Raw genomic sequence first — 27,039 nt, forward strand, 5'->3', positions numbered from 1 at the left:
GTCAGCATTTTCAAAGAGCAAAACTTGACAGAGACAAGAATTGAAAATGACACACCAACGTCCCTCATGAATATAGATCCAAAAATTCTAAATAAAACTTTAGTAAATCAATCTTCTCAATATGTAAAATGAATGTACATCATAACTAAGTGAAGTTCATCCCAGGAAAGCAAGGCTGGTTTAACATACAAAAATCAATCAACTTAATTCACCAAATTAACAAACCAAAAAAATAAAAATCAAACAACCATTGGAACAGATGCCGAAAAGTATTTGATGAAACCCAAATTCTATTCCTGATTAAAAAATAAAAAGAAAGTGAGAAAAAGCCCTGAGCAAACTAATTATAACAGGGAAATTCCTCAACCTAATAAAGGGCTTTTGTAAAAATCCTACATCATATTTAATATTGAAAGACGATGCTTTCCCCATAAAGTCAGGAAAAGATAAGGGCATTGGCGTTTACCTCTTCTACTTAACGTTACGGTGGAGGTTGTAGGCAGTGGAATAAGGCAAAAAGAATAAACAAAACATTAGAAAGGAGAAAGTAAGCTGGTCACTACAGATGACATGATTGTCTAGAAAATTCAACGGAATGTATTTTTAAAAAACTACTAAAGCAAACATGATCTTACCATGTTTGCAGGATACAGGATTACTATAGTTGTTGTATTTTTATATACTTGTAACAAACAATCAAAATTGAAATAAAAGTCATTTAAAATAGAATCAAAAATATGAAATAGTGATAAATCTGACAAAAGATATGCAAAGACCTTTACTCTGAATACCACAATATATTGCTGAGGGAAATTAAAGAGGAACTACAAAAATGGAGAGATATATACATTTATGATTTGGAAGACTCCATATGCTATTAAGATGTCACGTATATGGACAACTAATTTAAAAGAAATAGGCAAAGACTATTAAGTGGAAACAGGATAGTATTTTTAATAAATAGTACTGGAACAACTGGATATCCATGTGGAAAAAGTATCTAAAATGCATAACTCACACTATATAAAAAGTTAACTTAAAAGTAAAACCTAAAATTATAAAATTCTAAAGAAAACATAGAAAAATTTTTGTGACCTTTGACTAGGCAACCCATAAAGGTAGAAATCAATAAACTGGACTTCATCAAAATGAAAAAAAAATTGCTCTACAAAGCCACTGTTAAGAGATTGAAAGGACAATTTCTTCCTTGGAAGAAATTGTTAGTAAATAATATATCTGATAATGGACTTGTAGCCAAAAAAAAAAAAAAAAAAAAACCCAAAGGTTCTCAAAACTCAGTAATAAAACAACCCAAGGAAAAATAGCTCAAAGATTTGAAGAAAGACTTTACTAAGGAAGGCATATAGATGGCAAATAACCACTTGAGAAAATCTTTAGCATTATTCTTTATTAGACAAATGAAATTAAAATAATGAGATAGCACTACACATCTATCAGAATGGCTAAAATTAAAAAAGAACATGTTGGTGAGGATGTAGAAGAAGAGCAATTGAGGTGGGAATGGTACAATGGTACAATAACTCTGGAAAATAATTTTACTATTTATTAAACAGCTCCTAGGTATTTCCCCAAGGGAAAGGAAAACATGTCCATACAAAGAGATGTACAGTAATTTTCATAGTAGCCTTATTTGGAATAGCCAAAATCCAGAAACAATGTAAATCTCCATCAAAGATGAATAAGCTATGATTTATCCATACATGGAATTCTAGTCAGAAAAGTGAGTGAACTATTGATACACCCTAGAACATTGTGAATCTTGAAATAATTGCGAATGAATGAAACAAACCAGACAAAAGGATAACATACAATATGAGTCCATTTACATAAAATTTTAGGAACTGTAAACTGTGAATGGCAGGAAGCAGATAAATTGTCTAGGGGCTGGAGATTGGAGTGGGAGAGGAGAGCTGGAGGGAAGGATTACAAAGGGTCATATGAAAACTTTGGGGGCTAATGGAGATATGCGTTATCTTGATTGTGGGGATGGCCTCACAGATTTCACATATGCCAAAACTTATCAAATGGTACAATTTAAATATATGCAGTGCGATGTATATTAATGATACCTCATTAAAGCTATTAAGTATTAAAACACACACACACACACACACACACACACACACAGAGGCATCTTCCAAAGAGAAACAAATGAAGGAAAATTGTAATTGATGGTAACTAGTCAGCTGTAGACCTCTATAGTTTAGGGGAGATTCTCATTATATCTTAGCCCGGTTTCTTTTATTTATTTATTTATTTATTTAACATCTTTATTGGAGTATACCAGTTTCTTTTAAATATGCTAGATATGATTCTAACAATCTACTTCTCAGGACAGCTATGTGGATTAAATAAGACAATACTTATTGAATTTTTTATAAACTGTACCATACTGTGGACATTTTAATTTTATTATTATCACTACCCTTAAAAAATAAGCTGTTTTGTCAACAACTAACAGTTTAATTAACAGGGTGGAATTTACTTTAAATGCCCCAATTTTCTTTCCTTCCAAGTCACTATGTAAGCAGCAATATATTTATCTGAAAAACATAACCAAGTGAAATGTTTCATGATGTAAAATCCATTTATTTCCAAATTGCACAAGCAATGAAGTAGAAAAGAAATGAGAGTTGACATAATAAATAATGGAAAAATGAAAGGCAGAAGTTTTCATTGAACAGAATAGCATGGTAAATGAGGTGAAAATGTTTGTAGACTTTTTGGGGATTGTGGTACCCAGGCTTTTCAAAGTATTAAAAGAAAGTAAAGAATTTTCTAGAAATGTCCATGCAGTTCTAATTTTAACAAATGAAAATGTCAGTCATAATAATTTGTTAAATAGAAATCAATTTTGACAAAAGTCTAGTTGAATTATTTCTGTTAGCACTCTTTGCTTTTATTTAAACTTAATTCATGCAAATCTGAGCATACTGGATTGTCTATCAGTATATAAAACTTGACTTGTTTTATTTGCCTGGTTATAGAAATCAGACTATAATAGAAATCTTTTAGTTAAGTTAACTTAATCTAACTAAGTTCATGTGTTATCCACGATTTTGGTGGAGATGGTTTTGTGAAATAGTTTGATTTAAATAATAATAAAGTACTCTCTTAATATTGACATAGAGATTTCTTAGCCTCTTTTTTCCCCCAGATTTATTGAGGTATAACTGACAAAAAGTGTATCTATTTGAGGTTTACAACATGATGTTATACATATGTGACGTGGGAAATGATTACCACAATCAAGCTAATTAACACGTTCATTACCTCACATAGTTATCTTAAGATCTACTCTCAGCAAATTTCAGGTATATAATACAGCATTATTAACTATAGTCACCATACTGTACATTAGATCTCAGAATTTATTCATCTTATAACTGAAAGTTTGTACCTTATTGGCCTCTTTTTTTAAAAAAAGTCTAAGAGGTCATAAACTTAGACATAGAAGTCCAAGAGATCAGGTTCATGTACAGCCTCCATAAAGAATATAAACCAATATCAATGATTTAGTCCAGCAAACTAGTCTAAGGTTACCTATCTGGTGCAGGATAAACCTTAAACACTTTGCAGATGGCTTAAAATTTTTGCTTCTGTGCTTACAATTAGATTTTCTGGCATGTGGACCACCACTCTAACTTAAACAATTGTTTAAATGTCTCTCTTTATTCAGTCTCCTTATCCTTTGTTTAATTGATATTATAGAATAAAATATTTCTAGATAAGGGATAGCTGAGACTTTGTTTCTAGGGACTATCTTACATCTATTATATATTTTTAGAACATTGGGTCAGTAGGATCATATAATGGTATTTAATTAAGGTGTCTATAGAGAACTCTATTTTACCAAAATAAATGGGTTAGAATTTTATTTTGAATGTTAAGTACAATACATACCTGATTTCCTGTGCTCCCTTAGAAAGCACAAGTTAACGACAGGAAAATTAGATATTAATCAAACTTTAGGATAGTGTTAGAAAATCTTAGCAGAACTTGTTTTGCTTTTAAAATTATAATAGCCTAAGGCTTGGTAATTTTCATTACTATACCTCTTCATTTGAACTTTCTAGTTCACTGAAGCAGAATGTGAGAACAGACTTACACTGGATAGTCATCTATATGATGTTTCACCTCGTAAACATACACTACATGGAGACATACTTAGTTTTAGAAATATAAGGCATTGTAGGAGACTTAGGTACACTAGAACTTGTTATTAATCTCTGGTTCCCTTTTATGGTCACTTAATTATCTCTTAAAGTGATTTTTTTTGAAAAATATTCTTTGGGGTTGTTAGTACCACTCACAGTTTAGTACCTTCTTGAACCAACAACATTCATTGCTTCTTTTTCATGACCTCATAAAGTCTTATCATATGAGTGTTTCTCTGAAAATGTAAACATATACTATATATGTCAACCTGCAAATGTACTCATCTAATGTCCAACTTATTCTGTCTGCTCTCTGTTTATTTTATCCATTTATCTATCAATTATCTATTGATCTACCTATCTATCTAAATTTGTGTGTATGTGAGTCTGAGTGCAAATAATTAAATTCATGAAGACTCAGAATGCAAGTCTCGTAGTTATTGTAAAGGATATAATGTGACAATAAATATATGGATTTTAAAGTTTACAGCTTAAATGATCTCTATTGCAAATGAGTGTTGAGAGATACTCACCAGACATCCTGAAGGAGTTGGGACTCAGATAGTTAGGAGAATTAGTGAACTATGAAGCTCTGAAGATAGATAGAAATGAAATGCATAAAATGAGAAAGAAATGGAATGAAAATGATATAAAAATAGTTATCTGTAAAATCTACATTTTTATTTCCATTAATATATAAACCAGAGCTGAGTGATATTTTTATGGGGTTTATTCAGAAATACTCATTGGGAATACATTTTACTGAAAGATCACTCTAAACTTTTCTTCTGTCTTCTTGAATTAAACCATTAAATGGAAATAAAGATATGGGAAAGAGAAACTATTGATTTCTGAACTATGATAGAAACATTTTTGATGATGTTATTCTTTAACAAATGCAGGTACATTTCACAGATACTAAGAGGAATTTCCCTGTATATAGCAATAGCAATAAGCCAGATGTACCTAGCTTTTTACTGAGTTTTAGCACATTAACAAACCAACAATCTTTATTAGAGACAAATATCTGAAATGTCACTTTTGGGAAACACACTCCAATTCTGTGATTTTTTTCTGATCCTTCTCTGCTAATGTGCTGATATCCCATGTGTATTCATGTTAACTATAAAAATCTTTATGATCCTTCTTATCCTAATGAAGGACTTCAATTTAACTGTTTGAATTTATAGCAATAAAAAGAGCTTTTTGAATAATTTAATGTGCTCAGAATTATTGCAAAGAAAAATTTGACACTTTCTGCCATGGCCATATTTTACTAAAGCTTCCCATTAAGTGTACTTAATCGTACAAAATGGCGCTGAGAATTAAGTCAATTATCCTGCTGATTTACATTTAAAGTATGCCTAAAATATTCTGATAATGAAATGTTTAACTTTCTTTTTGTATCTAAATATGTGCTCAGTGAATTAACTTTGAACTATTTATTTTACAAATTAAGGTTCCATTTTTTTTCTTAATGGAACAGGAAAGTTAAAGCAAATAACTTCCAAAAATATTTCTAGTTTTGAAATTTTAAGGATCATTTATATATCTTGGGTTTGGTGAAATGAAATAAACCTGCTATTAAATTCAAACAAAGTTTGCAAGTAAATTTAGTTTGGAGAATTCACTAATTAACTCAGAAATATTTGTTAGTAGTTGGACATACAGACATGTAGAACCCTGGTCTGATAGAACTTGTGCTAGAGGAAGAGGATAGACAATAAATGAGTAAACAGAAAAATAGTCTGTTAAATTCAGATCAAGATGAGTGCCTTGAGGAAAGTAAAATGAGAGGTAGAGCATTGCATTACCTTAGAGTAGTCAGGGAAGACCATTCTAAGGAAGCATTTTAGCTGAGACCAAACTGACAGGAAGAATCCAGCTGTACAAGGCTTTGCAAAGAGAACATTCAATATAGAACATAATGCAAGACAGAGTATTACAACTCTCATTCCAAGTCTGTAGGAGCACAAATATCCTAATGATTTGGGGGAGGGAAAGCTTTCTTATTCAACAGTTAAGAACAGTTTATTCTCTCAGAACAATATTTGCTGAACAAACTAAACTCCTCTAGGAGTTTATTTTTTGATGAGGCTTAACATTTGAATAGCGCTTTATAGAATTCGTTTACACATATCATTGTAATGCATCTCAGTAGCTTTTCTCCCCCCATATATTTGGTTTTAACTTTAATGCATTTGTAATGTTTGCATTATACTTCAGATTACCTCTCTATAGCAGTCAGGTATCAATCTACACTCATCCATCAATCAACATAAAAAATTATATACCTAGACCTGCACTAGACACTCCGGATGGTATATCTGCAAGGTATACCATCTCCAAATTGATTGAGAGTTTGGAGAGTATAATGGCATCTAGGATCATTTCAAGTTGCAAACATAAAACTCATTAAGTTCAAAGAAGGGAGAGATATCTGTGATCTAAGATAACCAGGGAAGAATTTATAAATGAAAAATTCAAGAGTCTTGCCTTATAGACAGCAGGGCAGAAGAGGAGCAGGAGCCAGAAATCAGTGAAATCTCAGATCTTTACTCTTGTGATCCTACTTTGTGCTTTGAGCCATACCTATGTTTAGGCTGGTTAGAATGCCTGGTTCCCCCCACCTTTTGTTTTCCCTATTGAGAATAAAATATCAGTAAGCTATTAAATATATATTTTGCCAAACTAGGCTTCACGTGACAGAGTTAATGAAGTATCCATTAAGAACTCCAGAAATTGAACCTATTATTTTTTTATATACCTATATTTGATCCCTTGAAGATTTCTAGGACAAAATTCCAAAACTGTTGTTTCTATATATGTTCATTCAATTAGGAAACCTGGTGTACCTTGCTAACCAAAATGAACACATTCAAAATCAAATTCATGTACTTTTTATTAAAGAGCCAAATTTAAATCTCTATGGTAACTACTGCAGTAAATGTACAACATCTTAAGCTATGATTATACTGTCACTCTTAGTGATGTCTGTCTTAAGTACATGACTACCAGTCGTTTCACTGTTGTTCTAGTCAACCAGAAATGTAGTTTAAAAAGGAAACCTATTATGAGATTTATTTAAATAAGGCTGAATGATTTCAGCAATAACTGATTCTAGATGCCAGGAATGATTCTTTTGAGGGTGTGAGATAATGTGGAGGGAAGACTTTGATCCAACTGTTCAGAATTTGAGTATTATGTACCAATGAAATTGAATTTTAAGTGCCATTGAAAATGTAGTTGGAGCTTTTTAAATTTTTTTCTTTTTTTTTTTGTGGTATGCGGGCCTTCCTCTGCTGTGGCCTCTCCCGTTGCAGAGCACAGGCTCCGGACGCGCAGGCTCAGCGGCCATGGCTCACGGGCCCAGCCGCTCCGCGGCATGTGGGATCTTCCCAGACCGGGGCGCGAGCCCGGTTCCCCTGCATCAACAGGCGGACGCGCAATCACTGCGCCACCAGGGAAGCCCCTTAAATAGATTTTTAAATTACCCTTAAAAATATATCTATGTTGAAAAATTTCACTATATCTGCAAAAATTCAAACTTGATGAATTAAAAATTCTTAAAATATTTTATTACCAAACTACCACTGGTTTACACTGCAAATACGCTAAAATTGAAATCAAAATTTGGTATAACATTTCTCTATTGCCACCATGATGTGCCTGGATACTAAAACTTCTTTCTACATGAGCTCCTCCACTGTCAAAGATTTGACTACACTTTTCTACTCATTTTATTATTTCATAGTTCAACGATATGCAGTCTTGATCTTATATATTTTCTCTATTTTAATTGGTCAACCAAAATGTTATTTGTTTTATTTTAATATTTTTATTGAAGTATAGTTGATTTACAATGTTGTGCCCATCTCTGCTGTACAGCAAAGTGACTCAGCTATACACATTAGACATTCTTTTCTTTATATTTTTTCCATTATGGTTTATCATAGGATATTAAATATAGTTCTCTGTGCTATACAGTAGGACCTTGTTTTATTTATGTTTTTAAATTGTGTATTTTAATTGGTCAACCAACTTTATATTCTATATTTTTATTTGGGTTTGAGAAATCATCTTAACCTCTGGAATTCCTGAATTAAGATAGGAATCTATAAATAAATTGTTTAAGGGTAAAATGTCCCACACTAACCCTGTAATGATGAATGGTAATTAGACCTGATGAAAGACTAGTGCTCCTTGATCATTTCCCTGGCCCTGCAAGAGAAGACCCCAGGAACTACAAGCTTTCTTTTCATTTTGGAGGGACAAAATGGAAACTTGACTCTTTAAGGTAATGGAAAGTTAAAGGTGTACCTGAGGAAGTTGGAAATGTGTTACAGAGTGGAGGCAAAGTATAAGGAAGGTGACAGATTTGAGAGTTAGCTTTACAGAGTCTATAGTTTAATGAGCATATGAGAATGGATGTTTGCCAAGAAAGAAAATACAGAGGGCGGAATAGCAAGGCATGTCCTTAGGTAGCACCTACATTTAGGGGTGGGAGAAAAAAAGAGAAAGCAAACACTAGGACAAAGCTGTCAGGGAAGAACAAATACATATATCAGAAGAACTTAGAATGTTATGGTGATTGTCAACAGTGTCAAATGCTATAGAGAAGTGAGAAAGAATAATGAAAGCTCATAAAAAGTTTCATGTGTCGTTTCACATGATAGAATCGAGATACTAGAATATAAGATGTTAAGAAAATTGAATTGTAAAGATAACGTAGAGAAAAGCCAGACTTTTTAAGAAGTTTCTCAGCAAACAGGAAAGAAAATGCATGGTAACTTAAAGGGTAAATATGATCAAAGAAATTATTTTATGTTTGCTATTCTTTTATCATAGGAGATAAAGTAAATGTAAGCTGATAGAAAGGATTTAAACATCTAAAATGTACTGAAAAAGAAAGGAACAACTGATGAGATAAATATCTACAGATGTTGGAAGAATATTCTAGATATAATAAAGTACACCTGTGTAATACTCTTTACAACACAGTTTTTTTTGTTGTTGGTTTTTTGTTTTGTGTGTGGTACGCGGGCCTCTCACCGTTGTGGCCTCTCCCGTTGCGGAGCACAGGCTCCGGACACGCAGGCTCAGCGGCCATGGCTCACGGGCCCAGCCGCTCCACGGCATGTGGGATCCTCCCGGACCGGGGCGCGAACCCGTGTCCCCTGCATCGGCAGGCGGACTCTCAACCACTGTGCCACCAGGGAAGCCCTACAACACAGTTTTATGCTCACTATTTCACTATGTTCTTACCAGAGCACTGTGGATGAGTTGTTGTTATTGTCTTATTCTATAATTCAAGGTTTTGAGTTGCAAAGAAACTAAGTCATGTGGCTGGAAGTTGTAAGGGCTGAGCGTCAAACCCACACCCTCTGCTCCTACTCTAGAATTCCTCTATTTGAGTTTAAGGTCCTAAAGGAGGATATTTAACTTTGGAGAGTTGACTCTCTTACTTAAAATGGAGAAAAGAAGATAAGGCTGTATGAGATATTTCAAGGTGGAAATGAATAGAAAGTTGGATCAACTGTTTCTGAGCTCAAGGAAAGTGGAAAGCAGAAGATTATCTACAGAGAGGATGGGATTGATATTGGGAGCTTGATGAGAGGAGACAGTTTTGGATTAAAGGCAGCTTCTTCAGCAAGCACCTCAATGAGCAACGATGTTCTCTATGAAACAACCTTTAAATGTCCTAAGAATGACATCTTGCAATTTTAATGAAACAGAGAAGAGAAAATTATCTTCCCTGTGCTTTAAGCATCATATCTGGAGAAATAAACCATGCACTGCCTTCTCCTGGTTTGTGACTAATAAGTGAGCAAAGTCACATTCTATGTGTTGCTATTTCATGGTTCCTCCTTTACTCCTCTTCTAAAGTGTAATGTAACCTACATTGACTACTACCAGTTTGTTTTTAAAAAATTAAAAACTGTCAAAGTAGAGTATAACTTCCCTTCATAGTGGGTTTTGTGGGTATTTGTAATGAGCGCTTGAGGTGATATCAATATGGATATTTTTATGTGTTTCACATTTATCTCACTAAACATTTTACAGCAAAAAAAAAAATACCTGTAAGATGATTTTGGGAAGGTAATCATAGTGTTTCATAGATGGCATTAGAGTTTTATAGGTGTTGCCAAGGGAGATTCTTTATCTGAAGCAAAACGTATAGCTTTGTATGAAAATGTCTCAGGTCCTTGATAAAAAAAACAAAATGTCTCCAGCTGATTAAAAACCAGGAAAAGAAAATTCTGTCCATGAAGGGATTATGGTTGGAGTGAGTACTCTTAAGACAGTCCTTTTCTTGTAGGCATGAGAGACTGCTCTTCAACTGTCAAGTGCAAACTGATGACTAGACATTAATATGCTCAGTCCTAATACTCACAACACCTAGACTGGCCTGTGAGCTACTTGAAGACAGAGAGCCGTGTTTTATTATCCTTTCTCTAAGCCCCAGAGCCCAGCATGGTGCTTGACACAAAGTCAATGGCTAGTAAATATTTGCTCGGTAGATACCAGCCAAGTTCTGAGGGAAAATGCTTGAGAGGAGAGAGGTCATTCCCTCTCCTCAAATTTATCACGGGCCTTGCATTTGAAAAGCACTTGACAGCTTTGCAAGTTATACAGGAAGTTTCATTTAAACTAAAATGTTATAGCTGCAATCAGGGGAGGTGGATCGTTTAAAGATGGAGAAATTGAGTAACTGAAGGATAACTGTTTTGGAGGTACCAGGTTTTCTTTTCCTACCCCATCCAAGTTCTTTTTAAGTATCTCTGGCATTCATAAAGAGCAGGAGATGTTGTCACACACAGTAGCTGTATACCCAGGTGGCCTACTGGTATTCAGAGGGGACTGTTCTGGCATGAATTCTAGGGCAGCATCACACAGCTGTCATGCACTGCTCTGTGGCTGCAAGCAGCAGATGTTACTGATACCTGACAGGTGGTCAGATCGTCAGACACAGGAGGACACCAGTGTAAAATGCAAAATATCTGACCCAAATCTCATTTAATAATCACAGACCCTTTCCATCTAGTTCTCAAAACTCTCATCTACATACAATTTTTCACCATTTAAATGTATTTGTAGGATTAATTATACAATGAGGAACGCACAAATTCCAATCATTCTAGATTTCTCTTAGTCACTAGTCCCCTTAAAAGCACTAACAATATTCCAAAACCTCCAGTATTATCAAACTTTAAGATTATTGATTATTGAAAGATGAAAAAGTGTCACTGTATTGCATATTATTTGTGTTATTTTTCCATGAATTATCTGCCTGTGACCATCTATGCTAATAAAAAAGCAATACTTTATTGTAATTATGAAAAACTAGGCCCTAATTTTCTTAAGCAGAGCCACCTTATCTTACATCGGAGTTTCAATATCCGGTAGGCTACTCGATGGTCTTTATTTTCACATGTCATTTAAGCAGCAGATGGGAGATTTGCCATAACACAGTCAGGACTATGTGTTGCTCTGTTGATCTAAAGGCGAACTGGGAAATTCTGCAATACCAGCCGTCCTAATAAGATGTGGAATAACGACAGGTAACAATTCTCCTGATGCCAGGAAACACAGTGGCCATAATGTGTGGTGATTCTGAAGGTCAGAATGCTCCAAGGCTAAGAAAGTTGTTGAGAGGCAAAAAGTAATAGTGGAATTTATATATTAAAATTTTGGCCTGTGTACATTAAAGGTATTTCCACTATTCGTTTTAACTGCTGAGAATGGGTGTTTGTGTTTGAGAGGCGTGGGAGACGAGGTTAAAAGGACTCCATCTGTGACCACAACTACCTCACTGTATTTGTGATGCACACTGGTTCATACACAGACTGCCTCAGTTCCTTTTCAGAACAACTCCTCCACTTCGTCACACCCAGTATGGAAACACTTTTTTGCTCTTCTGCCCTATGTTGCTTCTCTCCCTTCCTTGTACCTCATCCCCTACACCTCAACCCCCAGGAGTCACTTGCTAAGTCTTTGGCAAAGGAAAAAGATGAACTGGCTTGGGAGACTGCCCTTAAACTCATTTCAGGATTAATTTGTTAAGTCATTTATCAGATGAGTAGATATAAGAGGGTCCATTTTGAATTTGGGGCTTTCAGGAGGTTCAGTTCTAAGTTAAGAGGCAAAGTACTTTATGAGGGAAAGCAGTTGATAACTGGATATTTTTAGAACCAAATTAATGGGATATATGAAATGGTATAGATTCAACTCAGAATTTTCTACATTTAATGCCAAGGTGAAAATAAAATCTTCAAACAAATTAATATATGGTTATTTCTTGAAAAACTCTTGGAGAGCAAAAGTGCTTTTGTAGTTTTCCTTGTTTTCATAACATTTGTGACCTTTCTAAAATAGAATTCCCAAACTTGAAGGGAGAAGACACAGTGATTGCGTCATAATAAGTTTTGCAAACTCAGACTTTCTCTTGTTCAGAGAATGGTAGAATGGTATCTTTACCATGTACTTCTAATACAGCTAAAGTAAAGTAAGCTCATCTAAGGAGAAAAATGTGGATTCAAATTTTGAAGAGTTTTATCATTCCCATCTAAAAATCTGATCTCTGAAAGTGGTATTTACTCTATACAAAGAGATTAATCTGAATCCTAGAAACCCAGAAGAAAACTTAGTCTTCTTTTACATGTGAATTTTCTGAGGACTGTCAAGCTTAAGTGACTTGTTCCAAATCCTGCAATCAATTTGTGTTTATTTCAAGTCCAGAATCCAGCTTTCCAATTTCAAATCAGTTGCTTGCTTCTCTTTTTCATACAAATAATAATTCTATTTAAAAAATTAAATTATCAAGTACTGGATAGATTCCTCAGACATGTTGAATCTGTGATCTCTGGCAACTCAGATGAGCACTTAAAGGCCACAACAGCCTGATGTACAAGAGTCTTCATCTTGAGATGTTATGGTGATATCAGGATATGACTTGAGCGCTAGAGACATCTTCCAGATTGCATAAATGGCCTCAATTACACTATGAAGTGAAAACTAGGTTAAGAGACGAACCAACCAATTAAGGAAGACATTCCCCAAATCAAGCTGACCATGAAGAATAACTGGGAAGTTTCTTGTCCAGAATGAATAGAAAATGCCTACTGAGCCCCTTATCATGACTTCCATACCTCCTGTGTTTCTGCCAACTTATCAAAGATCCCAGCGCCTTCAGGATCTCACTGAAGGCTATTTTAGACTTTGTTTCAACTGTAAGAATTAAAGGGTTTGTCATCAGTCTACTTGAATATGTATAAACAAAGTGGAGACTTGAAGATCTGATGGGGATTATTTGAAACAAACAATGAATGTAGAGTGAGATAGGTTGAAAACTGAGTCATAGTAACTTGTTTCATTTTTCGCTTTGCCAGAACTAAGAAAATAATAGCTTTTGTTCCCAATTCCACTTTATAATAGATATATTTTGTGTGCACTCTGTAATTTTCCAGATTTCTCTATATCAATATTAAGAGATCAATCAGTTAATATGTACTAAGCACCAATATTTCAAGCATTTTTAAACTTTGCACACACTTATGTAACAGTATATTTAAGTTGTGATTTTTTTCACTATGTGTGAATTATACCAGTTACGTAAAGTGAAACATGTGATGATGAAATTCAGTTTCATAAAGTGCCTTTCAATTTCATGTGACGATGAAGTTCAGTTTCATAAAGTGAAATGTGTGATATTTTTTCTCGAGGAGATAATGTGGTCAAGGAGATAAGACTAATATGTACAAATAATATATTTATGTCAATATACACACACATAAATATACACACACAAATATTTATCAAGATGGCATACTATATAGAACTGAGAGCTAAATGAGGTAGAGTGGGATGGATGTACAGTAGTAAATGCTATGAGTCAGTGAAAATTAAGATCAGTGAAAGATAGCATAGTTAAGAACTGTTTACTGGAAGAAAATGTATATGAAATGAGCTTATTAGAGAGGACAAAATAGATAAGGGAAAGCACATACACTACTTCTTAATTTTAATCCCCCAAATTATGCCAAGTTATTGAATTCCCTTCTATTTCCCTTGCCATCACTCTGGTCCCAGTTATTCTTATCTCTTTCCTAGATGATTACAATAACCCCTTAAAAAATCTCCCCTATTTGCTTCATTCCAATTCTTTTTCACATAAAGGCTAAGTATTGTTACATGCACTGCTTTGCCTTGCTCCTCACAACAACCCCCTGGGGTGGCTTCTTCAAGTCATGTTATTACCTGAAACCTGAACCACAGAAATATGAGTTCACCCAGCTGGTAAGTGGCAGAGCTGGGATATGGTCTCAGGAACTAGAGCCTACACACTCATAACCACTGTGCTTCGTGCCCTCCATGATATATTGTTGTGGTGGTTGCTATTAAAGCCATATTAAGCAGTGACTTTGTGCCAGTGACAGTACGTGTGTGGGCCGGGGGTGGAGGGGTGAACGTTAGTATAAAATCAAGCAGCTGCATGAGTTTGGCATAACATCTGAACAGCTAGAAACAATCGTAGCACCAGAACTGAGATTGCAAAGTTGGAGCTTGTGAAGTTTATGAACCTTAATTAAAATGTCACTGATGGTAATAAAGATGCAGACATAGAGGGTGGACTTGAGGACACAGGGAAGGGGAAGGGGAAGTTGGGACGAAGTGAGAGAGTGGCATGGACATATATACACTACCAAATGTAAAATAGATAGCTAGTGGGAAGCAGCCGCATAGCACAGGGAGATCAGCTCGGTGCTCTGTGTCCACCTAGAGGGGTGGGATAGAGAGGGTGGGAGGGAGATGCAAGAGGGAGGAGATATGGGGATATATGTATATGTATAGCTGATTCGCTTTGTTACACAGCAGAAACTAATACAACACTGTAAAGCAATTATACTCCAATAAAGATGTTAAAAAAAAATGTCACTGATGTAGGTACCAAAAAACATGGAAAGGATAATGTATGTTAGTTAATTGTCTTCTTTCTAGGGGAAGAAAATCAAGTACATAATCAAATAAGCAATGGGCATTTTGCATTTTGATTAATAACCTTCTCCATCATCAAAAGACTCATAAAAATATCTGGGAACAAAGACAAGTAACCAGGTAGCTTCAATCCTCTGTGGATAAAAGGACAGTTTGTATGTTACACATGGTCAAATTTATTTGAAAGAAGTAATATACAAATATTAATCTTTTTGAAAGCCTAGAAAATAATCAGATATGCTCAATGATACAAAGTAATTCGGACATCACATGTTTATGTGGATGAGACATCATGTTTTATTCAGTTTATATTGTGTGTTTAAACACTGTAAATTAATTTCAGAGAACAAAATGTAATATTCTAATTGGGAACTAATTGGCAATTCTTTTAAACTCCTCACCTAAATCCCCAGACATTGATATTGCAATTTCAGAAAGAGGCAAAACTCACCAAAATGTAGCTAAATATTTTTTAAGAAGCGAGAATCAGCTAATAATCTACATATGTTGGTTTTCCTGAACAGCAGGAACTAATATACAAATAACATTTTATTTCCTCCCATATGAGTTGTCAGGCATGGTGCTTGATACATACAATCTCATTATGGTCTTAGGAAGCAGTTATTATTATCCTTGTTTTCCAGTGGGAACATCAAGGTCTTGGAGATGTAAATAATTTTCACCAGTGTACATAGATAGTAAGTGAGAGAGCCCCTAGAAAATTCTGTTTGCTTATTTCCAAGCCCAAATTCTTAATGACTGTGTCATACTCTTCCTTCCTTTTTTCCTTCTTTCCTTTCATCCATCCTTCCAAAATGTTTATTAAAGATACACCAAGGGAAATTATCATGGTAGTCATTAGGGACTCCACTCAATTTGAATTCTCTCCACTTTAATATTTAATCATATAGTTTTCTGGGAACTGTTTATTTTTTAATTATTTCACATTACCCAAATGTCTACTAAGTACATAGCAACTGTCTGGTCAATATTTGATCAATTAAATATTTTGTTTTTATATTAACTGGGTATTATCCTGACCAGATATCAGCCTAATTAATGCATAATGTTATGCTTTTCTACCTTGATCTTTTTATTTTAGTGTAAATTTGGGGGAGATGCTTTACTTTGGAAATGCAATATGAGTATTTATTCACACATTCTATGAGCACAGATCGCAATGGGAAAAGTATGCATTTTATTCCAGGAGTCAGTAGAGTATGATCCACAAGCAAAACACAGGCCAGTATCCACTGAGTTATAGAACAGTTACCTCCGCCTCTGTTATCTCTCCTAAATATACTAAAAAATCTTTCCTCCATCTGTGAGAATCAACATCAGGGGCAGGTTTTCCTTCTGTCTTGTAAATCAACAGTCATTATTGAATTATGCCTTTACATGTACACACAAAGATCTCATTGCTTAGAGGATAACCAAAAATCAGCACTTTCGTATAAGGAGTGAGGCCACTGGAACTCTACTTTTAAAGGATTTCAAACTAGATTTTTTTTTTTTCTTCTTTTCTGTGTGCAAGCTTGGGCCATAGAAGCCATAAGCATACAAAACCAGGGTAGGACCAAGATGTGGCAGAGTAGAAATAAAGTGCCCTCACACAACCACAGTGCTAATCCATATTTGCAAAAAGGCAAATTGGGAACCCTGAGGACAGCTGTAAATCACTGGTTTGTTTGCAGTAAGGCTTATTGCATAGTCTGAATTTAGTAAGCATACACACTTAAAATGGTTTTACTTTTTCTCCAATCATTGCTTCATTCTCTGAAGAATATTCCTTTCCAATCTGACATCATTTAGCACAGATTCTATAGCTTTCTGGTCACTTTCAGTTTTTAAAAATACTAGTAATGTTCAGCTTAAAGGCTTTGGTTTTGTAAGCAATCACAGTTCATATTCTCTTCTCTCCCCAGAACAATGCTGATAGAAGCTCTTGGAATGGGGAAGGGCAGGGTTCTCTGTGTTGCCACTTCTACAGTGTATGGGGTCAAATAAGAGGGCTAGAGAAACAGCAGGTCTTATCTGATATATTTTATGATGTCTGCCTGTTGTTGGCTCAGTGTGGTTCCACTTGCTACTAGTGGCCTCCATCTCTGATAGGCTTCTGTAAATGGTTTCATTGTTTTCTTAAAAGTGTTCTGAACTTCACCTTTTACCGCGTCTGTTATACAAGGCCCTTTTGAAGAGGGAAATCTTAGTCTCTATCTCTCACCCTGTAAGGTCCCCAGCTGCCTTTTTCAGTGGTACATCTCCTTGCTGATCTGCCATATTGCTAGTCCCGCAGATCACTTTTTTCTAGTCTATATTCCATGCTCTATAGAGTTTTGAAACCACTGAAGTCTTGTCCAGTTGTCTCCAAAGACCACTCCCTCCCAGGGTCACTGCATCACTGGACCTATCAGTTTTGCTGGAACAAGCTGTTCAATAAACCCCAAACACCTTCAGGATTCTCTAGACTAGAGGTGGTCCCCATTTTACTAGGGTCATGTTTTTCCCCACACTTGAGGCTTTCCCAGAGACTCACTCACCATATTCTGCTATGTTCCAATGGGAGCACCAGGGTAATCTGCTGATTTTGCTGCTCAGCAAGTGTCCAGCCAGGAGTGAAATGCCAGTCTCTCCTTCATTCATTTAGTTCCCTTATATGACTTGGGTGAAGGAAGAAAGGAACTCTTTAGTCATACCTAATCCATAGAGGAGAAGGGAAAGCTCTACCACTAACACTGTGCTCCTCACAATAAGGAAAAGGTTTTCAATTCCCCCTCAAGTATAACATATCATATGCTATTTCTTCTGAATTCAGGGCACCTTGCTGAATGGTGTGGTCGCTGTACAAACACCTGAGTACTTTACTAAATCATGTTTTTAAGAGAGAAATAGTATCAGTTGGACTAAATGGTTACTTTGAAAACACATTAAAAATTAAAAATGTGTTATTTAGCAACCTTGTTTGCCATAAACCATCAACCATTTCTGATGTTTATTTGTTGTGTTGTGACCTCCAAAGACCTTCCTCAGTGCCCAAGACATGTGGAACAGCAGTTGCATATCATTTTACTAGACTACTCTGACTAGTTTGGTACTAAAAATATTTCCTTAAAAAATGTAATTTAAAATCCCTCCAAAAATATGTCTGTTTAAATCTCACCATTCTGCCAGGGTTGCTTTTTTAATGTTAGTCTTGGTAGTTAAATTTGAGTTTCCATTCTTCCATTCAACCAACATACAGTGACACCTACCATGTAACAAGCACTGGGCTGGGCTCTGGGGGTGCAACCATGAGTAAACCTCTCCACTGCCCTTCTAGAGTCTACATTCTAGTTGGGGGAAAATGTGCATAGCCAAACAATTAGAGAAATAAATTGCAGATTGTGATAAGCAATGAAGGAAACAAATAGGGTGCTATTAGAGAAAATAACTTGGGTGGGGCACTTTAAATATGGCAATTAGGGAAAATCTGATGAGGTGATATGTTAGCTGAGATGAGAAGTATGGGAAAGAGACAGTCCAGTGAAGGGCTGACAGAATTGTTTTCCAGGTATAAGGAAAGCATGTGTTGAGGCTTTGGTGTGTGAAAAAAAATATGTGATTTGTTATTCTAGGAAATGGCAGAGGGCCAATATCACCAGTTTATTGACAGAAGGGGAGAGTCATGTAGTTCTTAGAGGCCCTGATAAAGGATTTTATTTATATTCACAGTGCAGTGAAAAACCATTGAAGGATTTGAAGCAGGGAAGTAAAATGACATGATTAAGAATTTTAAAGACCATTCTGATTTCTCAGCAGAAAACAAATTATAGAAGAGCAACAGTGAAAGTAGTAAAACAATTAAGGGCCTATTACAACTGACAGACAAGAGATGCTGATAATTAGGACAAGGATGGTGGCAGTAGAGACAGAGAGAGATGGATATACTGAGAATTGTTTTATAGATAGCACCACCAGGATTTGTTAATGGATGGAATATAAGTGATGAAAGAAAAGAAGAAATCAGCGATGACTTCTAGGGGTTTTCTTGGGGGAAGAAGGGAGTTCTGTTGTCATTTTTGTTTTTGGATTGACTGCCTGGGTGAATAGTGGCTCCATTTATTGATGGTTTAAAAAAAAAAGTGAAAGAAAATAAGATCTGGCTGACAAGGTGGAGATAAATTAACAATTCCACTTCAGACACATTTACTTGAATGCCTCTGAGTCTTGCAAAAGGAGGTATCAAGTAGGTGTTAGGATACACAAGTCTGGATCCCAGAGGAAAGGTCTGGGCTGAGATGTTATTGCGGGTGTTTTGTGTATTCAGATCATGCATAAAATAATAACAAATAAGACCACCTAGAGAATGAATAAAGAAGGAATAATGCCAACATTTAAATAAAAATTTAGAATGAAAATGTATAAATAGTGAAGTAGTAGGATGGAAAGCAAGAGGATCCAAGAAAGGAGTCTGCTAGATATTCATCAAAGGAAAAATTTGTGATTTTCATCATGGCAATATTGTGGGACTGCGGAAATAAACAGCATTTCACAATGAGTAGAAAAACGGATGAAAATTGAGGAAAGGATATAACGTATATCAGTAAAAAATTTATATTAATTATAATGAGGGGAAACAGAAAAAAGAGATATGTTGGATGGGAATATAGATCAAGGGATGAACTTTTTGTTGTGTTTTATAATTTTAAAAATTTGTTTATCTCTATTTTAAATCTGTTTGAAAGGTAGGAGGTTTAGGAGGTATTATGCAAAGATAGGCATAATCTAATTATGAGGGAAATGATTGATGTTTCAGGAGAAACTCAAGGGGAGGACCAAATCAATGAAGTCGTGAAGACAGACTTAAGTAATATGCTCTAGACTGACATACAAGTATTGATTTGTCTTTGGTAGGAGAAGGATCAACTTCCTCCATTTTAATAGAAAGGAGGAATGTAAAGAGTTGTGTAATTACAAGACAGTTTATAGACTTTATGCTAGAAAGATGAGAAAGTTACCAATCAGTTAAGTAATTTGATTATTTAAGAATGAGCTACCCATCTTTCTAGGGAAATGGTGAATTCCATTCCTCTTTTATATTGTCCATCATTTCAGTGTTGAGTTGAAACATCTTTTCTATTAGCATCACACTGTTTAAACAATTAGAAAATGAGATAGAATAGATTGTACATGTAATGCACAAACATTGTTGATGAGTATAACTTATTTATCATCTTTCATCTTCTAGAAAAAATGTCTCTTACTGCTACCCAAGACCAATAGCAGCCCTCTTCTCAGATGAATATTACTTGAGGGATCAATAGGAGAAAACCTTTTCTTCCAAAATAAGCAGCTCTTCTTAAAATAAGAATAATGTTATTTATGATATAAAGCCAAGTCCTTCCAATTACAGATGGCAATAATTATGACTTTCATTTATTGGGATGAATAAATGTAGTATATGTATATATATATTTTTTTATATATTTATATGTATAATATACGTATATAACATATACATACATGCTATTATTGTAACCTATGGCTATATAATATAATTTTATAGAAATAAATGTTTTATGGATACTTAATACCTATCCTCAACTGAACAGTAAATCTAGGATACCAAGAAATATATAGCATTTGTCTTTCAAGGGTTCATAATTTTAAGGGAGCAATAGTGAAGTAAACAGTTTAAAATATTGAGTTGGCCAAAAAGTTCATTTGGGTTTCTCCATACAATGTTACAGAAGAACCCGAATGAACATTTTGGCCAACCCAATACATTGTAATATGTTCTTACTACAACTGTGTTTAAAGTACAAAAGTCACACAATACTAAATCTCCCCACAGAGCTTCCTAGAAGAAATGATCTTGGAAGTGGGCTTTAAAGGATGCATAGAAGTTGAACAGATGTAAAGGATACTTAGCATGCTTTAATAAGAATAATAGCGTATTCAAAAGCCTAAGATACATGAGATATGGAGAGGTGAAAATGAATGGTTACTTGAAGTTCGAGGTGGATGGGGTATAGCAGATTGATTTTCTCCAAATCAGATTTAGTTATTGAACATGGCATCCAACATGTACAAATTCATTTATTTATAGAAAATTTTGGATACCAAATATCTATTAAATAGAAATTAGGTTAACTATTAGAAACTGAAAATTAGGTAGTCTAATAAAGGCACATAAAAATAATTACATCTTCCACAATTCCAATACTACAATATTTAAATATATCAAACTCTTCCAAATTAGAATCCTTTAGCAAACCCAAGTATACCCATTCTAAATTTTGTGTTCATCTGATGTTTGTTTGAACCATGTAAGATCTGAAGATTTGATCTTAACTGAGTTAGCCTCAGTTGCTTCTCAGACAATATTACTGCATTATGTGCAATGATTGCTATACAACAATTGCTCTTTTTCCAGATTTGGCAATGTGGAGGCTCATTGGAGATTGTGACTTGCTCCCACGTGGGTCACGTTTTTCGGAAGGCAACTCCATACACTTTCCCTGGTGGCACTGGTCATGTCATCAACAAGAACAACAGGAGACTGGCAGAAGTTTGGATGGATGAATTTAAAGATTTCTTTTATATCATATCCCCAGGTAAGCAATTCTGATATTTTCTTCCTCTGCAGGGAAAAATAAAATTTTAAACATGCTGAGTATGTGTTGCATTATTGCTCCTCTTCTACTAGTTTAAATAAGATATTGTTTACCACCATAATATTGTAGAAAATTGTGCTTGAGAAGTTGTCCTATGAAGTCAATTTTGACCTAAAATGAGAAAGACTATACTTATCTCAAATGCCTAAATATTCTTTTTTCTTTGTTTCTTTCTGGGCACAAGTATTATGCTAAAAAAAATGAAGCAATCAATATATAAGGCGATCCAAATTTAACTGACATGTACCAGCTCAATTTAAGAAAAAAATTTTTAAGGGAAGTCTTTATGTTACACACATAAGGCTGACTGAGTTGGTAAGGAATTTTTTTAATGTTTATAAAGAGATGATTTCTACTGCCTTATTTTCTTAAATATCTGAGTAGGGAAAGATGAAATGATTTCCTACAGAAACAAGATGGAAAACTAGGCAGATATAAAAATTTTTACTTTTAAAGAATATTAAATGACAGTAAATTACTCATCGATAAATAAGTGAAAAAGCATAATATGGGGCAATAAAATATCCTACTTTAGTTACAGAGAAGGTTAGATATGGAAATAGAAGTAAATTTAGGCTATTGCTGGGTAGTGAGATTATGAGTAATTTCATTATTTTCCTTATACTTTTCTATATTTTATAAATTTTCTTTATAAAACAATTATTTTCCAAAATTCATAAAAAACATTTTAAAAGAAAATAAATAATTAAAAGAAAATTTTAAATGTCATTAAAAAAAGAAAATAAATAAATCATTGTGAGAAAATCCCATTACTGGATGGCATCATTATGAGTTATTGCATTCTTTAAAATTTTCTAGGATTTCTCCAACAGCCATATTAATTATTTAAAAAAACCTCTGAGATATTACATTTTTTAAGGAAAAAAAGAAACATATGAGAAGATACAAATAAGAGGAAAACACAGGTTTGTTTTCAAGATCTCAAAGTCCAGACAAAGAAACCAAAGCATAAATTAATATAACAGGAATTCAGCTGTATTTATAAAATAATTTGTAGTGTTCTATTTCTGATAGTTTATGATAGGCCTTACGGTCATCAATGCCATTATTATGTAACCTGTAAGAACAACAACAAAAATCCATGCCCATATCCTCTTTTCTACATTATCATCTATCACAGGTTTAGAAAAGTCAGTGTGTGTTCTAATTGGCATGCTCTGTTTCTGAAAGTATATATAAGGCTGTGAACATCCTTCTTTTATAGATGAAAAAGGGAATTAGCAGTATGAACTTTCTTATTAAGATCCAACATTACTCCACAGAAAAGAAAAATTGGGGCAATGCATGTGTAAATGTGTGATTAGGAGATGGATTTTTTTTTCACACATTTTTAACCCTCCTCTATGTCAAGAAGCTATTGCCAGGAACACTATTTCGCATATAGATGTATTTCTCTTTACAATAGAAACCCAGTCCAGATGTTATAGAACCTTTTCATTTTCTTTTGATGATACTTTTTGAATTCAAATCATTACTTGTAGAAATATATAAGCTCAAGTATGAAGAAAGAATTAATGGAAGAAAGAAATGTGTTATGTGTGATTCTATACAGTGTACATTCGGGAATGTAATTGAGAATAATTGTAACCATATGTATTCTATTCACTCATGATGAATATTATTTGTAAAAAGTCAGGTGTTAGTCTTTTTTATAATTTCCCATTGAGTGAAAAAGGTAGATAAGTAGTAGAACCATTTCTCAAAATGTAATGAAATGACAAGCTTTAGAGTTTAAAGGATGAAAAAGAATGCCTGCTATCTGGAACTAATGACTTGCTGCTCAAGAGAGACTGTTTGTATATTCTGGAAAATGTAGTTTTTACATTACAATAAATATCATTTGGAAGGTTATTATTCTTATAAAATGGGCTCATTTAAGCCCAGAATTTACTTTGGAAAGCAGTAAAAGGGACATTTGGGGAATATGCTGAAAGTATCTGGGAATTTCCTTAGGGGCATTTATGCTTCTGGATGTCTCAGAGACAGCATCGCTGAGTGTGGAACCTGCCTGCTGTGTGTGGGCAAAGAGGGAAAACCAAAAATGTGAAACAATAAATTGCTTCTCAGTGGAAAAGGAAGAAGGGAAGTAAACTGGAAACTAGAGTTGGATGCCTATAAACAATGCTAGCCCTAGGCAGGTTTCAAATCATCCAAAAATCAGATAAAGTAGGTTGTATTGGGGAAGTCAGGAATTTGTCATTTGTATGATGGCAAGCCTTTGTTGAGTGGATAACTATTTTTGTCATTACTGGCAGTTTCTGTTACTCTTAAAATCAAAATCATGGATTTCTTCGCTGTCATCTAAAATTGTTGGGTTTCTGTTTTTCATCTAAGTTTGTAAGAAGAGAAGTTGGTATGGGGGAGATTGGAGGGACACATGCTTGCACATTTATGCTTAGAATTATATTTTTTTCTATAGTATACGTAAACACACATGCAAACACACACATGTTTATGAAAAACTCTAAAACAGTTTATACTGAGTTTTGTTTAAGTCTCCAGAACGTCCATAATAATCTGGCTAAGGAAAATGTTACAGTTCTTTCTAGAAATACCTTCATGTATCTGTTCATTTGCCCAAGATGTTTTTTAAGGAGACTCCCATTTTTTTTATACCATGGCTTCTAGTACCACATCTTATTCTCCACTTATGCAGTTGTTCGAAATGTGATCTTTAAGTACTGAGTCTTTATGATTGAATTTTGACAACAATTTTGCTTCCTTCCAATATGCTCCTACCTACTTTATTTTTTGGTTTCAGGGATGCTTCAGTTCTGTCTTGAACTAACTGGGTATTCTTTCTCTCTCAAAGGTGTATTTCCTGCAGTTTCGATACCATGGCCAATCCATCATTGCTATGTACTATATTGTTTTATTTTTATTACCTATATCTATTGCCAAAGTAGTTCAGAGACTTGTATTTACCATGCTTAGCAACTTTCCTGTCACTTTGCAGTCCTTGAAAGAAAATATATGTTGAATAATTAGAAGAATAAGTGAATGACTAAATGAATGAGTGAATTTTTGAAGGGAGCCACTTTTGTTTCTTCTTTTCTGCATATCTCCTCTATACCAGGGTATCTCTTCATAAGAATTGCAGCAAATCAGAACCCTTTGTCCCACTTCTCTAATCCAACCTGAGAAAGGACCCACTGATAAAAGAGAGGTGAAAGATATTCTTCATATGCCTGCACTCTCATTCCTCTGAATCTGCCATCAGAAAGGAAGGTTCCATTGGCTTACCCGTGTGCTTTGGGTTCTATGATTCCACCGTAATCACTGGCACACATAGTCATATAATCTTACCTTCCAGGACTAATATAAAAGTCTAATAGGCACAATTTAGAAGGACAATGACATTTTCTAATTAGAGCAGCATAATACAAGATCTCATAAACTTAAAATAAGATAGTTTTACACATGTTGATTTGTATTTTTCTCATGACCCCCATTAATTTAAAGTTAAAAGGAGTCATATAAATAGCTACATGTCTGAATTACTTTTATCTGATTTTTTTCAAAATATTTACTATATGTCCTAATTGTCTTGCCCTATGCCCATTAGCCATTGGCAATATTGATAGAGTTGCAGTGTCTAATTATGTCTCCTAAATGGGTATATGAATGAACAGTAGAAATATTTTGAAATAGTGTTGAAGAATGCATTTTCAACATTTGTTTAGTTTGCTTTTCGGCTGTATTTTTAAGGATGCAAATACTATAGCATCACGATTTTTAACGCCCTATAGGCTCTTAAAGCCTGAGGCAGTTTTTACTAGTAATTGGGCTGTTTCAGCTTGAGCCAACCTGATTTTCCTAGCAAGTCCTTTGAAATGATGTGATGTAAGCAGAAACCACTCTGCACAGAACACCCTATTATAAATGGCAACGTTTTTTTCCTATTGGTCACAGGTAAAAAACTTAAGAATTTTAAAATAGAGTGTAGTCACAGCACTAATCATATATTTGAAATGCTGGCTGTTCTATAAATATTGATTTTCTTTTTTGGGGGAGGTAGATTTCTAACAGTGTATCAATTGACATGGTGATTAGATGCAGCTGTCCTTACATAACCTCTGGTTGTTCTTTTTCTTTCTCTTAATGGACAGCTGTGCTCTTGTTTTGAGCACAAATTGAAGATAAAATGGTAAAGACTCCCAAACATACTTTTAAAGGTATTTATATGTAACTGGGAAAACAGCTTATTTTCCTTGACATTATTGTAGTATTTTGATCTGTATTCCAAGTAAGCATTTAAAGAAGGATCCTTGAACTTATTCTGAAGGTTAACTCTCAATTGCTAACCTTTCAAAAATGCTTTCAAAAACTCAGCTCATCAAAGGTAGTCTGTGTTAATACCATCTTCGGATCATTATTAAACTTTAAGGACTTTATTCATTTCTATATCTTGAAATTTGTATCTAAAAACTATAAATGTTTTTCAACACGCTGATTTTTTTAAAGATACAATATTTAATAACCAGCCCTTTGCGTTTAGGGCCTAATTTCTTTTATGAGTCATAAAAATGTGGTTCCAGGCTGATTTCATAAGCACAGGTTTTGATGTTTCCAGCAAAATGTGCAGCATGTAGTTATATTTTTTTTAATAATCCAGGGATATCCGTTTTTGGTTGGGTTAACATGAATTCATCTGAAAAGAGTGTGGCACTTCTGAAAGTAAAGTATGTTTGTACCTATGAATTTTGGATTTTTATTACTTAATAAATGCTTTTTTAGCAGTTATCAACCATGGTATCGCTGAGCAAATATGATATTATGAGGAGGAAATTTTAAATCGTTTTGATATGCTGTATTGTAATAACACAATTCATATACCTGTGTGATTCCCTTGGAAAGCTAAATGTTGAAGTTAATGATGACACCTACACTCAATATTGTTGTAGTGGACAGACAACTGCTTTTCCTTGCTGTAGTCGATCACTGGTGAATTTTTTTTTTTTAATAGTAATTTATTTTTGAATGAAGAAGTTAAGATCTACAGTAATTCCCCTACATAGAAACAAGTTCTGTTCTGAGAGCATGTTCATAAGTCTAATTTGTTATTTTTTTTCACATACACACACTGTATTTTACTTTTACAAGAGATAAATAAACTGACACCAAGCATTGTAAATGGATGACCACAACAAAAGCAACAATGATTGCAATTACCAAATACGAAACACACT

At 34.3% G+C, this 27,039-nt stretch overlaps 1 protein-coding gene across 1 annotated transcript in view; it reads left to right on the top strand.

The window, feature by feature from the left end:
- Positions 1 to 27,039, top strand: part of GALNT13 (polypeptide N-acetylgalactosaminyltransferase 13) — a 558,990-nt gene that overhangs the window by 363,157 nt on the left and 168,794 nt on the right. The window contains exon 9 of the mRNA XM_024122312.1: positions 21,589 to 21,769. Within this exon, the coding sequence (XP_023978080.1) occupies positions 21,589 to 21,769 (181 nt within the window). The remainder of the gene's footprint in view (positions 1 to 21,588; positions 21,770 to 27,039) is intronic.

This window comes from Physeter macrocephalus, chromosome 2, assembly GCF_002837175.3.
Source record: "Physeter macrocephalus isolate SW-GA chromosome 2, ASM283717v5, whole genome shotgun sequence".
In the NCBI taxonomy this organism is placed as follows: domain Eukaryota; kingdom Metazoa; phylum Chordata; class Mammalia; order Artiodactyla; family Physeteridae; genus Physeter; species Physeter macrocephalus.